Source organism: Sminthopsis crassicaudata, chromosome 2, assembly GCF_048593235.1.
Source record: "Sminthopsis crassicaudata isolate SCR6 chromosome 2, ASM4859323v1, whole genome shotgun sequence".
Classification (NCBI taxonomy): Eukaryota; Metazoa; Chordata; class Mammalia; order Dasyuromorphia; family Dasyuridae; genus Sminthopsis; species Sminthopsis crassicaudata.
In genome coordinates, this window is record NC_133618.1 from 277,680,798 (window position 1) to 277,696,292 (window position 15,495).

The 15,495-nt window shown below is 32.6% G+C and overlaps 1 protein-coding gene across 1 annotated transcript in view; it reads right to left on the reverse strand.

Moving 5' to 3' along the window:
• The window catches only part of NPAS3 (neuronal PAS domain protein 3), a 1,108,236-nt gene that overhangs the window by 781,104 nt on the left and 311,637 nt on the right, over positions 1 to 15,495 (reverse strand). Inside the window, 2 exon segments of the mRNA XM_074289550.1 lie at positions 3,504 to 3,554; positions 3,691 to 3,935. Coding sequence (XP_074145651.1) covers positions 3,504 to 3,554; positions 3,691 to 3,935 — 296 coding nt within the window.

A 15,495-nucleotide genomic window follows, 5' to 3' on the forward strand; every position in this document is an offset into this window, starting at 1 on the left:
TAACAATACAGATATTTCTAAAATAATGGAGGAAACTATCTGTTACCTTCAAATTGCTTAACATATCATTTCCATGAAATAATTGACTCAGAAAACATTACACACTGTCACCTAAGTGTTCTTTCTGCAAGCACAACTTGAAATAATCTATATACAATGGACATCACAAAGTAATCTCATCAGCCTTCATAGACTTTCAAGAAAAGCTGCAATCACTATAGGAAGAGTAAAGGACCTTTCTAAAATACTAAATTAAACTGATGAATTCCTATTAGCAGCCTGGGACAAATTTATATTTAAGCTTTGAAATTTAATTATTAACATGAGCTGTATTTTAAAATAAATAGTTATTTACATAGTATAGCTAATATATCATATATATTTTCAAGTGCCTTTAAATCTTATAAAGACATTTCATGGAGTGGAACAAAGTATAACATTAATCATTTTATTGTAGAACTACTAACCTTATTTTACAAGATACTATGGGATATATGTATGTGTATGCACATGCATATACAAACACGTGCACATATATGTGTTTGTTTGTTCATAAGAACTTTTTCAGTGGTAGAAATACATGCCTTCATAAATGGAAGTCAGTGTCTTTTGATGTTATTTCATGAATGTTTCATTAGGATGAATTATAAGTTTACATTTTTAAAAGAACTAGTAAAATCATAAAATATAAACACACATATTATACAGTAGAACTAGCTTATGAGAAATGTCCACATTACAACTGCCAACTTTTGAAAGCCAAGAAAAATTGTGTAGAATCATTAAAGCTTTAAATCACTTAGAGATTTAACTTCAATATTCTGTGTTGATTTTTTTTACTTGTCTATCAAATTATGTATGTATATCTACACACAGACACACACACATCACATGAATTTAACATTTAAATACTAATCATCATCTCTTCCCAAGCTCTTATCCCCAGGTCCCATCCTAACTTTTACACTTCAACAATAAAATTATCATCTTCACTATGAAGTAGAACATGAATGTCTTGGGGGCAAAGTTCATTTCACTTTGTTTTTGTATACCATTGCCTAGAACTTCTATTTTATATTTTCTATCTTCCACTTCATTCTTCTTAAGTCATCTATGTCAATTCCTTTTCTGATTGTCCAGTTTTATATAAAAAATTCTCTATGCATTTCATAATGCTATTTCCTTTCTTTAATTTCTCTCTGGCTCTCCTGGATTCTCTTCTGGAAGACTAGATTTTTGGGGAAAATGATAGTAGCATTAAACTTTCATACTGGTATCTAATACTCAATAACAAAAAGAAAGTGTTCCACATAAATCCAAAGGATTGTCTTCTTGTTCACTCAGTCCATAGTTAATGGTAACAAATGAAGTTAAGAGGCAAAGACATTGCTTAAGAATGTTTCTGTAAATATGTAGTTATTGTTCTGGGCCAATCAAAGAGATCAGGTCATTGACTCCCCTGCATAGAGTCTGGTCAATATATTCATGATGCAGGAGAGGAGGGTACAAGCCAAAATAACTGAGGCTTTCATTATAATTTATAGCAGAATGGGAGGTGGCTGACAAACTGAATAAAATAATGGAAAATGAAATTCACATAATTATATATATATATGTATATATACATATATATACATATATATGTATATATATATATGTATATATGTTTGGATAAAATACAAATTCTTTGGTCTGGATTTTTAAGACCACCCCCAATGTGCCTTTGACTTCTCTTTCAAGCCTTATTTCATACTACTCTCCTTCATGAATTCTACACTCCACCTAAATTTGATTTTTGGTTCTTTATTTCATACTTTATTTCCTCCCCTTGTGCATTTGTACAAACTACTCCTCTTGCCTAGAATTCATTTCTCTACCTCTTTTGCCTCTCAGAATTTTTAGACTTAATTCAGCTTCTACCTTCTCTGTGAACTCTCTTTTGATTTACCATCTCTACTCCTCAGATTTCCTTGTGCTACATTTATTTCTCTACATGCTTTGATTCCTAGTAGAATGGAAGTTTTATTGCTTTGCAATTATAGCAGAGGTACTTAGTAAACTGAGGAAGCAGAGGCAGAAGAGAAAGAGAAGGAGGAAGAGGATGACAACCACATCTCTACAAATAAAGTGTTCAATTCAACGGCTTACTACATTTATTGATGTTAAGAAACTCCTAGTTTCTTAAGAAAGAATGTATACAAAGGTATGATGTTAGAGGAAATGGGAAAGTGAATTCAATATAAAAATGCTTAGATTTTAACTATTTGGGGTTCTTTTAATAAGAGTGTATATAACTAGATGATAGAAAGATAGATGATAAGCACTCAGACTTTTAACTTGAGAAATACAAAGATATCTATTCAAAGTTTTCTGTGTGAACTTAGAATTGTCCTTCCTACATTTTAGAAGAAAATAACAAATTACTCCCTTAAAGTCTGGCTCTACTTTTCTAGTAAACATAATCAAAAATACATGTTAAGGTAAATATGTGAACAGATGGACACACACACATACACACACATGTTATAATGTAACTAGGCTCAAAAAGCTTAGTAAATGACCACTGCTTTTTGCCCTTCCTATCAATCTCAATCCTATATAAAAGATGACAGCTCCCCACTAGTACTTTTTTCCTCTAGCCAGGAGGGCAAGTGAAAGCTGCTTCAGCTGCCAACACCAATGTTGCTCAATAGCTAGCTGTCAAGAAGCAATCAAATATATAACCAGAGACTCCCATTCATCCCTCAGAGGTGGTTACCTACAATAACCACCCACATCCCAGTCCTTAGTCCCACTTCATCTGACTTTCATGTGTCAGGCTAAAGAAGAGAGCAGACTAGCAGCTACTACACATAGCCCTTTTTGCCTAGATTTTATATTCCCTTAGGGATGCAAGCTCAATTGCCAAAACACATGTTTATAAACAAGCACATCCATATGGATATGCCCATTCACACACATCCAAAGGCTTAAAATTGCATTGCTCTGTATCATTTGGTGCTCAAAATATGTCATGAACTATAAGAACTTAATAGCAATATTAAAGAAAAGCAAAAATACTACCCTATGGAAGACTGAAGAAAGGTTCAAAAATTAAATTAAAAACAATAATGAGAAATGTATCAAGAAATGAGAGGACATTTCCAGATGGTTATATTTGTCAACCTTTAGGTTAACATAGTTTTAATTCATAAAAATAAAGCCTTTAAATTGAAATGCAGATATTTTGTCATTCAATAAATTAATAAATCCAAAATACCTGTTAAAACTAAGCCCTGTTCTCATCTACTTGTACTTAGATTTGAGAATATTAGCTCCTCCCCATTAATAAACATTTCCATACTCCACCCATCAGAATGATTTTACATGGATTAACATAACACAAATTAAACACAAGAAGCAAATAAATATTCATTTCTCTGAATCCTTATAAAAAGCTATAGACTACTTAGGCTGACAGTTTTTGACAATAAAATAGAAATAGAAGAAGAGGTTTATTTCACCTTCACATGGTGTCTTTCTCATGCAGACCTCAGATTTCCACATTTGTATCCCTTTAAAGGATTTGATATGCAGGAAAAGAAGAAAGGATGATGGTAAACATTTCAATAGAGAGATTCTTATAGACTACCATATTCCAGACAGAAAAAAACAAAAAACAAACAAACAAACAAAAAACCCAAATCATACCTTTTACTGAAGTATTGGGTGGAGGTCCTTCCATTCTCAAATTCCATGGAGGATCTCCCTGATTTGCAAAGTCCCTCATTTTCAGATAGCTAATTGTAAGTCGGATGATGGACGCCTTGTCAAGCTGGCTAGTAATGGCTGCAGGAAGTGGCAATAGTTTAGCCAGTTCATAAAACTCAAAATTCTCCTTTCCCCGACGGGAGCGAGCAGCATCTCGGGACTTTTCCTTTCTCAAGGCTTGTAAACTGCAATCAGATAAAAAGGAGAACAATGGTTAGTAATCCCAGAACTATTTTTCATTCAAAAACAATTTTCTTCCTGATTTTAATGTTTCTTCAATAATATCCATCAATATCTTTTTTCAGATGTTTAGAACATTGTAAAATGAGTTTCACCAAAAAAAACAAAAAATCTATTTAAACAAGGACTGTAATATTCTGTAATGCGTTAATGGTTAAGTGAGTGAAATAGTTAACACTATGTTGTTGTTTGCAAGGTTTTTACATATTCCATTTACTGTTACATATACATACACATATACCCATAGTTTGTATACGATTTGGCTGATGTTAATCAACTCTCGACTAATTAGGAGATTGTGCCGGCTTTGACACTTCTGTTCTCAACTTAATGAATTGTTCATTGAACTGTCTTCATTAGATGCTTTCATTTAAAGGAGAAAGGGGAAAGGAAAAATAGAATAGGGGAAGGAAAGATTGGCCTGGCAGTATTCAGGGAGTTGGAACTTACTCAACTTTTTACATGGCAGTACTCTATAAAAATGTTCACAGTGGAAACAAAATGTTTTCACAACTCTGTCAATTTTAAAGTATATCTCACTGTAGATGCCAAAAACGAGTTTGGCTGAACATTTATAGAATTAAGTAATTCCATAGCTGCTACAGGCAGATACTAGACTAATGGAAGTTTCTAAATACAGAATCCAATTTTGTTTTTACATAATTATTTTTAAAATTCCAAATTATCTAACTAACATTCCTCATCTGAACTAGTCATATAAAATGTTTTAGTTTTCAGGGCAACATTTTAATTTGACAATTACTTTTCCTTTGAAACTGTGCCAGTTGAAGAAGCATATGTTAGCTCCCCAAAAAACAAAAATACAAGGCTTGTTAAAGAACTTATTGTCCAGAGGTTGAATTGAAAAGCATATATGAAAAAGTACTGTTTTTTTTAACATATCAGAACTAAGTAAATAAAGTCATCAATGACTTTATAAAGCTTGCTCTTAAAATATGAATAGGTTCAATTACCAGAGTTTAGACTAAATACTCAGAACAGAAGAATCATTCCGTTCTTATTTTTATTCATTGTGAAACTTGTTATTAGAGCCAACATAGTTCTTTTTTTAAATCACCAGGTTTTTTTTGTCATTTTTATCCAACTACAGTGAAAGAGAGGAAAAAAGGCTTAATAATAAAAGTGAATTATAATGATGTAATATCATATTAATGTAATAATACCTATGTTAAAAATAAAACTAGAGGATCAATGGGATAGTTAAAGGATGCAATTTTCATTAAAAAACTAAGTCAGCCAGTGTGGTGATGCACTGAATTTTGTAAGTTTCAAGAAAGCTGCCTGGAGCTTTTCTATTTCATCAGTGTAAAATAGTCACTTTTAAAATTTCCAGTTTTAATTTAAGAAATAAAATGCTTTCTCATAGTGAGGAGTAGTTGTTAAAGTATTTTTAAGACTTAATTGCAAAATATCCTCCATGTTTTATAGCTTCATCTGATGTACACAAATGAATATAGAGAGTCATTTGAGTATTGGTGCAAGTAAATATGCATATATAGATGTATATTTACATATATATCCATATATTCACATATATATTAAACATTATACAAAATTCTCTTCCCAGGTCTGTAGATCCAAAGAAAAATGTGAATAAGGATTAAACAATTTGTTTAGGTAAAAATATTTTTGTCCTATCTTTATTAATAAATTTGGGGAAAACACCCTGCTTTTGCCACAAAATCTGTGCCAAATTTATTATGCCTATATGGCAAAGATCAAAAGAGAAAAACCATAAGAACTCTGAGATTCAGAGAGGGTAACATACAGAACTACTTAGCATTCTCTACAGCATCTTGTAATGCTTAGAAGGCCAATGATTTCCTTCTTAGCCCACATTTCCCTTTTTTATATTTCTATACAAATTATCTAGAATATTTACTTTTCAGGTTCATATTTTTTTCCTCTATTGTCATCACATGACTCCACTGAAGAGAGTGATCTTTTTGGCCACAATCATAATAAAACAGGGTTTCCATGACTCCCCTAGCATATAATTATGCAAGGACTATAGGATCCAGCTGATTCTCAAGATGATAGCAAGACATTTATAATAAATAGTGATTAGTTTTGAGAGCAATAGCAATAAAAGATGACCAAACAGTCATACATGCTGTTGAGGTGATAATCTAATAGCAGAAGTTGAACACAATGCCATAACTCTACAAGTAATATTTTATGAAGTAGGACCTAATTTTTCAAGCAGTGGCCTATTAGGACTGAGGAATGCATTAATAACTAAAAATGTCTCTACATTTGTACACTTTGTCATCAGGAAAATGTGTTATCAGCTGTAGAGCACTTGAGATAAATTTTAAATTGTAGATGAGTTGTAACTGTGCCTGTTTCTGTTACTAGAAACACCATAGCATTTCGCAACTACAATAAGTTCTTTTCTGGACTCCATCTTCTCCTCTACTAACTTCAATCCACTTATGTCCTGAATGGCACTGAAAACTATTGCTCAATTTTAGGGAAGTAGAAAGCAGCATTTAATTTATCACAGAATATCAAAAACATCTCCCCATGAAAACTATCAGAAGAAGTCATAAATCAACTTGAAAAAAGACCTGATAAAATTCTGGTGGCTTCCATAATTGTCATTGACATAACACCTTATATTTCACTCGGTATCATCTGTAGTATTCATTGTGTGCCACTTATATGCATAAAATTGCCGTAAAGGAAAAAGTAGAGGGAAGATCCTATACTCATCCAGAAAAAAAAAAAACTGATGAATAGAAACATATATAGAATTATTTTACATATATAGAGTTGTGTCACATATATTTCTAATGGTAACCACCTTTAGAGTAGAGGTAGAAGAAAAAGGAAAAATGTTACCTAACATTTTGTAATATGTAATTGTAATATGTAATTTTATTACATAGCAAATCATACATAATAGATTTGTAGATTCATATACAATTATCTTTTTAAAGTTCTACTATGTTATGCAACTCCTTATTTTATTTCATAAATTAACAAGAAAACAAAATTTGGGGAGGATGAATCTAGGTTACTTGGCATGCTATGAAATATCATTAAAGTAATAATTGCATTTTGTCAAATAAGAATATAATATGCCCTAGGTTTTGAGAAGACTTGATGGTGGTGGATACATTTCAGAATTGACCACTGTGCTCAAAAACAAAACAACATGAATTTCTTAAGTAACTGCTTTGCTACATATCAGGCCATGTCATAAGATAAACATGAAATAGTCCCTGCCTTTAAAAAAAAAAAAAAAAACTATATCCTATTGAAATGCACTGTACTAGTTCTCTTTTGGGTTCTGTTACTATAAGAATCTAGAAGAATTAGGAGAAAATTTCATTATTTCATCTTACAATTATTTAATTCTGATCTCACAATCATTTAATCATAAACATCTCCCATATATATCATGTATAGAAATACAAAAGAAACATAAAATAATTTCAGGAAGCAATGACAGCTAAGAACATCAAAAATTTCTCATATAAGAATTAGGCCCTGGTTCTTGTTGTTGGTTTCTTACTTTGGAAGAAGACCACAGACTTGCAATTTAAGGCTTATTACAATTTATTCCTGATCTCCTTCTATTGTCACTGATAAATTGATTTGCATGTGAATTGGACTTAAGTAAGGCAGAGTTTCACTAAGTTATCAGCCTCACTTTTTCTTCCAAAATCATTGAAGTCCAGTTGCAAGACAAAAGTCAATATGACTAGTGATGGCCTGAGATGATAATGTTTAAGTTAGGATTTGAAAGAACCCAGAAACTCTTGGAGGCAGAAGAAAGTATATAACATTCCAAGCATGATACCAACTAAGATGATAAAAATATTTAGAAAATAGTTATTTTTAAACAATAAAAGAAGAAATATCCTGAAGTCACACCTAATTATATCATTAATTCAATTAATATACATATGCATATGTATATAAAATATGTATACACATATATATATATATATAGAATATGTATACACACACACACACACACACACACACACACACACACACACACACACACACACACATATATATATATATATATATACTATGTCACTAATTTACAGAAACAATTAGTAACATGTTGCCATGTTGACCATACTGGGCTATATCTAGACAAAAAGGTCAAAAAAAAAAGAAAAACAATGAATAACTAATTTCTGACATTGAGAGAAGGTTACAGTTGATTAAGGTGGGGGGGCATAATATATGCAAAGGTAAACTGAACAAAAGAAGAGTGTAAACCAACAAAGGGAAAATCCGGACAATGGAATTTTAGGAAATTTGCAATAGAAGAGAACATTTGATAGGGCAAACCATGAAAGTCTTCATTGAGTAGAATGAAGCAGAATGAAACTGTTAGAGATCACAAATATGACACTGAAGAGACCTTATAAACAATCTAGTTCAACGCTTTTATTTAAAAGATGAGGACATGGAAACAGATGAGTTAAATGATTTTGCCAAGATCATAAAAGTAGTAAATAGCAAAAGAAGAATTTGAATACAGATCCATTTGTTCTAATTCTAGTTCTAGTTAGTACTCTTCACTCCAGATTGCTTGCTACCTTTAAGGAAGAAAAGGATTTTAATAACCAGATAACAGGAGAAAGTACATTCCCAGACATGGGCAACACATTAATTGACTGAAGAGAAAGTAGGAAAATTACAATGGAAGGAGATCAGGAAATAAATTGTGATAAGTTTTGTATTTCAGGTTTGAGAGTTTATATATTATCTTATAGGAAATAGTTACTATGGGAATTTGAATAGAAAGAGTCATAGTAAGAACTCCAAATTATGTATTAAGAATAGAGTCTACTGGCACAAAGAGATTAGTTGAGCAGTTCAATTATTAGTTTAATAGTCAATTGAATAATTATGACATCATAGAAAACAAGGGCCTATTGAAAAGAGATCATTTAAATCATTGCATTTACACCCCTAGGACCTTGCACATTGTCTGACAAACAGTAGGTGCTCAATAAATAAATATTGAATGATTGTTAATAATGTGGAAGTTAGTGATATATTAAATTTGAAGCATAGGCAAAATATCAAGGTAGAGACTCTTGGCAAGAATATTGAAATGTATGCTTATATTTGAAAGAATAGATTTAGGGCTTGAGATATGGTTTTGACAATCATCTATGTAAAAATAGAAATTGAACCCATAATAGTGTCTGAGATCACAAAGGGAGAGAGCTTACAGAGAGACAGGGAACAGGACAGTCTCAGGGGACATCAATGCATTAATGGGTTGGATGAAGATAAATCTTCACTGGCTAGTGGAGGAGATGGAAAATTAGGGGACAGACAAGTTAGAAGGAAAACAAGAGAGAACAGTGTTAGACAATCAAGATAGGATAGAATATAAAAGACAAGGAGGTAGTCAATTGACATCAACTGATAATAATTTTCTCCTTAGTTATTGAAATAGTTTCTTCTCATCCTTCTATTGAATTTTTCAATGTTTTTCTTTGCCTTTTTGATAAAACTATCTTCTTCCTGAGACTCTCCTCTTTTTGGTTTATAATTTGTTCCTTTGCCTGGTAATTGATAATCTCATCTCTAAGTGTTTCTTTTCCCTTCAATCCCCTTACTATAAAAGCCATTTCTCATCGACATTTTTGTGAAAAATTGTTCTTCAAAAAATTTCAACTCTTACCTCTAAGAAGATGATTTCCAAGGCTACTTAACATGTTTACAGTGACCTTATTTTCTTTGCTCAAAAAAATGCATTTTATCTTTAGATAATCATTTTATTTAGATAGCACCTTAATAGTTCTAGTTTGTTTGGCTTGCAACAAGAATTTATCTTTTGATTTCTCCCTCCTTCAAACTTTTGTTCCATATAAAATTTATATTATTTCTTTCTATTTTTTTCATTAGCTTCCCTACTTATACATTTCATCCTTTCATCCCTGAATAACTTTTGCAATTTGTTATACAAATGGTTACTATTTTTTTCTAGATAGACCTTTGATTTTATTGATGTGAGCATTTTCTGGTCAAGGAGCTGACTCTATTAATACACGTCTTTAACTTATTGTCTTAAAGAGTTGCCAAGACCACTGTCTTGTCTAGTGTCAGAGTCAGGATCAAAGGCAGGACTTGAATACAGATCTTCCTGGCTCTAATTTCAGTTCTCTTTCTACTAGTCTGCCTCTTACTATTAAGTTAATATTCTCTAAATACTATTTTCATTTTATCATTCTCTCTGACTAATAAAAAAAAAACCTACAATGATCTCCCCTTTTATCTACAAGATCAGAACTAAACCTTCATGCCAAGCATTCAAAGCACTCTCAAATGATCTTTTTATTTCCAGCCAAATTAATCTCTCCCAGAGCCTGAAGATTGCAGATCCTTGGAAGAGTAGAATATGTTGATTCCTTTTGGGACATTAAGATCCTGGAGTCAATATAATAAAATAACTGGGAAGTCTAATCTTTTGGACAACAGAATTTGAAGGTGAAATGCATTCCTATGTGCAGAAGAAAAAAAATACAAACCTCAAAACCTTAATCATGACTGCACTGAAATTATCTAGGAAAATATGAAGCAAAATGCTCCCAAATTATCCAAAATACAGATTATAACATCTTTCCCCTAAAATCACTGGAGATTTAAAGAAGACTCTTATAAGAGTTACATTTATGATTGAGATTTCAGGGGCAGTTCAGTGGAAATGAAAAAAAAAGTGATTTGGAAGCAGAATAAAGAAGGGGATAATAAAAGAAATTTCTGTAGGTAGGGTACAGAGAACATCAGAGAATCAAGGTGGCTATGAATAGAAGACTTCCCATATAAAGGATGAAACTGGGAAGCAAAGCAAAAAAGACCCTTCTTCCCTCGAGAATAAGGGACTACAAAAATAAAATTAAACTTGGGTTAGGGACATACATGAAATAAGCCAGCCACAGAGGGAAGAACCTTATTGATTGAAAGGGTGTTGTAAGAGTTGGGAAGATGATAATGTTTCCAACTTATTCAAAACTGATAGAGTAATTTGAACTTGTGATCCATATTGTAATTAGTTCATGTAGCTTGCAAGTAGTTTTACCTTCTGAATGCTATAGAAAAAGTAACTGTATACTTTAAAACTGATGATCATATGTGTGGCATTGCATTGAATAAGGTAAAATAAATCACTGTCTGAATATAGCATCTGAATATAGTAACTAATATTTTCTATATCTACCAAAGGAAAAAATTTCGGTTGGCAAATAACAGATTTATTTTATATAAAATGAAATTTTGCATTTGTTAGAGTAGATAGAGTCATTATAGAAGACTGAAATTTTCTCTCTCTGCTATATAAAAATGGGAAAGTCAGACAGAGATTAGGTGAAGAGTTTTTTCAAATGATGAGAAGGGGTTAGATAACCTTTCAATGTCTTCCCAAATTTTTCATCACATAATAGACAATCAATCATCAAACATATAGGGACTCTCAAGACTAGGATAGTGTGTGGGGTGGGCAGGAGGAGTGGGAGTAGAGATCCAAATCCAGCACCATGGAGAGATCATGATCTTTGTAGAAGTTCTCAGGGGCATGTAGGTTATGGTTATGGTCACTTTACCATTATGCATTGTCACAAGGCAAGTGCATACATACTGAGAGTGGATGTAGTCTATTGAATAGGGTATTGGGCTTATAGTAAGAAACATCTGAGTTCAAATTTCACCTCAGACACTAGCTGTTTGATCTGTAGCAGTTCACTTAATTTCTCTAGGCCTAAGTTTCCTTATAAGTAAAAATTAGGGGTCTAGAATCAATGACCCCTAAGACCTTTCTAGTTCTAAATCTATGATCCAGTTAATTTAAAATAAAGGTATTTGTAAAATAATAAAATTATTAGGGGAAATAGTTAAGCTAGAAATACTATTATAACATCAAGAAAATTAAATCAATCAACCCCACTGAGATGATTAATGTGGCAGATGAAATATCAAGTAATAATAAAATGAAAAAGATCTTTTTGTATTTTAGAAATCATATATTTTGCAAGAAGTCTTTGTGAAACTTTTAGTGAGAGATTCTATTTTTTTAAAATTATAATGAATATTCCATTGAAGGAAAAAGAACAGAAGTCTATAGAATGCCTGTAAAATGATTATTTTTTGCTCTTTGTTTCCAAGAAAAGGTTATGAGGATTCTGAAGTTAATTCATCTAGAGAGCCTTAGAAAGAAAGATTAAGAACAGCAATTTCAAAGTCAACAGAATAAAAATCATTTGACTTTGTCCTACCAGTCCTAGCACCTCTTTCCCATTTTTTTCCTAGTTGTTTTTTAATCTTAACCAAAATCTTACTCTAAGGCACCATCATGGCATGGAAGTAGCCCCCAAAGATATAGCAGAATGGCATAATATCTGGAAGCTTGAACCAAACTAGAAAAGTTTATAGTATGGGCCCAGCACTGGAATAGTTATGTATTTATCTTTTGAGAACTAATCTAATTGTGAAAATATGCACCATCAGTTTGCTGGCCACTGCAAGACGAATTTTTTAACCAGAGCAATTCAAGAAACATGGATGATGATGGATGATCAGGGCTGGTGAAGGGATCAATCACAAGAAGAAATTATATTTTTTTAATAAAAGTGCAACAGTGTCCTTATTTTTTATTTCTCTTTAACTCATATTCAAACAATGTTATCTACTAAATCCCCCACATTCAGAACTTTTGATGCAAAGTTGCTTCTGTTAAAAATTATAAACTTTAAAAGTACTATTTGATTAGAGGTTAAGACCTTCGATTTCATCAGCATAGAAACTCCTTGTACCAATGTTGATTTACAACTTCTTTATAATAAATGACCTTAAAAAGTTGTCCAGGGTACTAAGAAGTTAAGTAACAATGGGGTCATGCATGGATCAGAGAATGGATATGTTTATGAGCCCAGACCTTCTTAACTCCCACTATTCATCACACCACACTGTCTTTCTACCAGGAGATCATAATAGTAGTGAAAACTATTCTTTTTAGCAGAGGAAAGTAGGGCATGTTTTCTTCCAGAAATGGGAGAAGGGAGAGTCGGGCCAATAGCCTCTTAAATTTTGCTTTTTAAAAAAGTACTTCTTAGGATCTGGACAGGCAAGATTTTATGGATTTTTATACTTGTTTTGCTTAGGAGAAACCAGCACTACAGACTTCCACTATTTATCAATTAATCTGGCATCCAGCCTCAAAGGAAGAAGGTCGACCTGTATTAAAAATGCAGCCATCAAAAATTCATCAAAAGCTTCAGCATTTTAACTCATGAACCTTTGAACACCTGCATACTTGTCAGATCTCTGCTTATAGTTAACAGTGAGATCTATAGTTACTACAGTACCTACATTTGCCCTGACATGAGCTGCATAAGGAGTCTTTCAGGAAAGTACCGTAAAGATTGCACAGAGCAACATTTACCCTTTCCTCATTACCTTCAACACAATAGACCACCACATATTGACACCACCCAAAGTTCAAAGTCAATCAAAGCAGCTCTTCTGCAGTAGGAAAAAAAATATGTCGAGGGGCCTTTATTTTCCCAATTATAAACATCACAAAGTTTGCAAGAAATGAATGTAAAACTATCTCTGGAAGGATCACACACAGTATAGGTTACAAATTGAAGCCCTTTAATGCTCTCCAAGAAAGGAAAAAAAGAAGCAATGATTTCAGAGCCTTTTCTATAACGGGTTAGGAAAGCTGCACAGTCTATGCTAGCTAGAAGTTAAAACGAGAACAAACCTTCAAGTTCAAGGTAAGAACTCTCCTGCTTAACTAATGCAGTGCTCATAGCTGTCATCATTAATTTATGTTAGCCTCTGTAAACATCAAGAGTATAATAGGCCAATTTCACAACTAAATATAGATGCACATTTTGCCCTTATATAAATGGCAGATTGCTGCTGTAGATCATCACTGCGGCAAGACGTCAGTAAAGATGCACTGTTTGATGGTCTGATGCTCACACAATATATAAAACCAGTTGTAATGGTTGTTTGGAAGCAAAGTGTAACATAGCAGCAAAATTTCATTTGTTCCACAAACTCAGGATATATTAAGCTTGGCTGACAAAGACTATTGGATGTGCTAAATCAGTTTGACCTTCATTCTTGCTTTATTTTTCTCATTTAACATGTGAAATGACCATTATTTTTCACCATGTAAGAAGATATCATGAAATTCGTTGCCACCCCTCCAAAAAAATTCTTAACATATCGTAAAACTAATCTTTGCAGTTGTTAATGTTTTACTCATTACTATAATCACGGGGTACCTTTGCTAATTTAAAATAATGTACACACTAACATATGGATTCTAATAGGATGATCATGACTCACATTTGACTTTTTGTAGAACAGATCAGAAAGTAATTAAAACCATTCAACTAAGTCTTTTGTCTCCTTGTCAGAAAATGCTTTGTGTATGTGTGAACTCCATCATTAAATTAATTGTCTTTTAACCAATGAGCATTTTTATTTGAACACCTTAAGTAACAAGATTTACTTCTAGAATGAGTCATTAGAATAGTAATAATAGGAAACTGCCACTTTTTTTTCAGTATGACTAATTTCATTCCTTCACAATCCTTTTCAACTAATGTTCACCTTGATTCAAATAACGATTACCTGGGCCTTTGTAAGACCCAAACTATTAATCGTCCCTTTTGCCTTCTGCCAGAATTCTCATCCTGAATCAAAGTGTTTTGTTCTTCTTTTTTCTTCCAAAACTTTAAAGTATGCAACTGGCAAATTTGTGATAATGGAGAAACTGCAGCTTTATCAAGCAATTTTGCTGTACCCAATAAATAGCACTTTACCTTGGAGCAACTTGTATATTTCACACCTTAAATTTCTATTTACCAAATCAGCTAATCACTTCACAATTGAACTTCTCAGAACAAAAAATTATCAATTAAAGTGGTTGAAACTCCTGCAAATTATCATTTAGGAATGAAGTAATTGCTTTCATCAGGGCAGAAAAGCCCGCCAGAACAGAAATGTCACTTTAGATTAGTGTTCTCACTCCTGAAGCTATGGATGACACAGCTGATATAAGACTAAATGCCAAGACCAATCAATTGCTTTTGTGGCTCGGCTCGGAGCTGCTGTAAAAGGGGCCATTTTCTAGGATCTACTCTTCATTATAGTAAATGCTATCTCCTTGGTAACATAATTCCATTTCTCATAAATTCTGTCTGAGAGCATTGTCCTAACAATGGATGTTTGTGGAAAAGAGTGCTGTTGGTTTAATGCACAGAATTTAGTGTGAACGGCTGTCAAACTGCTATACTTTACTTGTTCTTAAACATAAATTGAAGTCTTATACGTTAAAAAAGAAGAAATCTTGGTAAGAAATGAATGTTCCGAACAAACGTACGATATTGTACTTAAAGGTTTTTGTGCCACTGGCTTAGAATTCAGACTCTTTGAGTTCATGGATGTTGTGTCTCTAAGAGGCTTCCTGGGCTTTGCACCTATCTATCA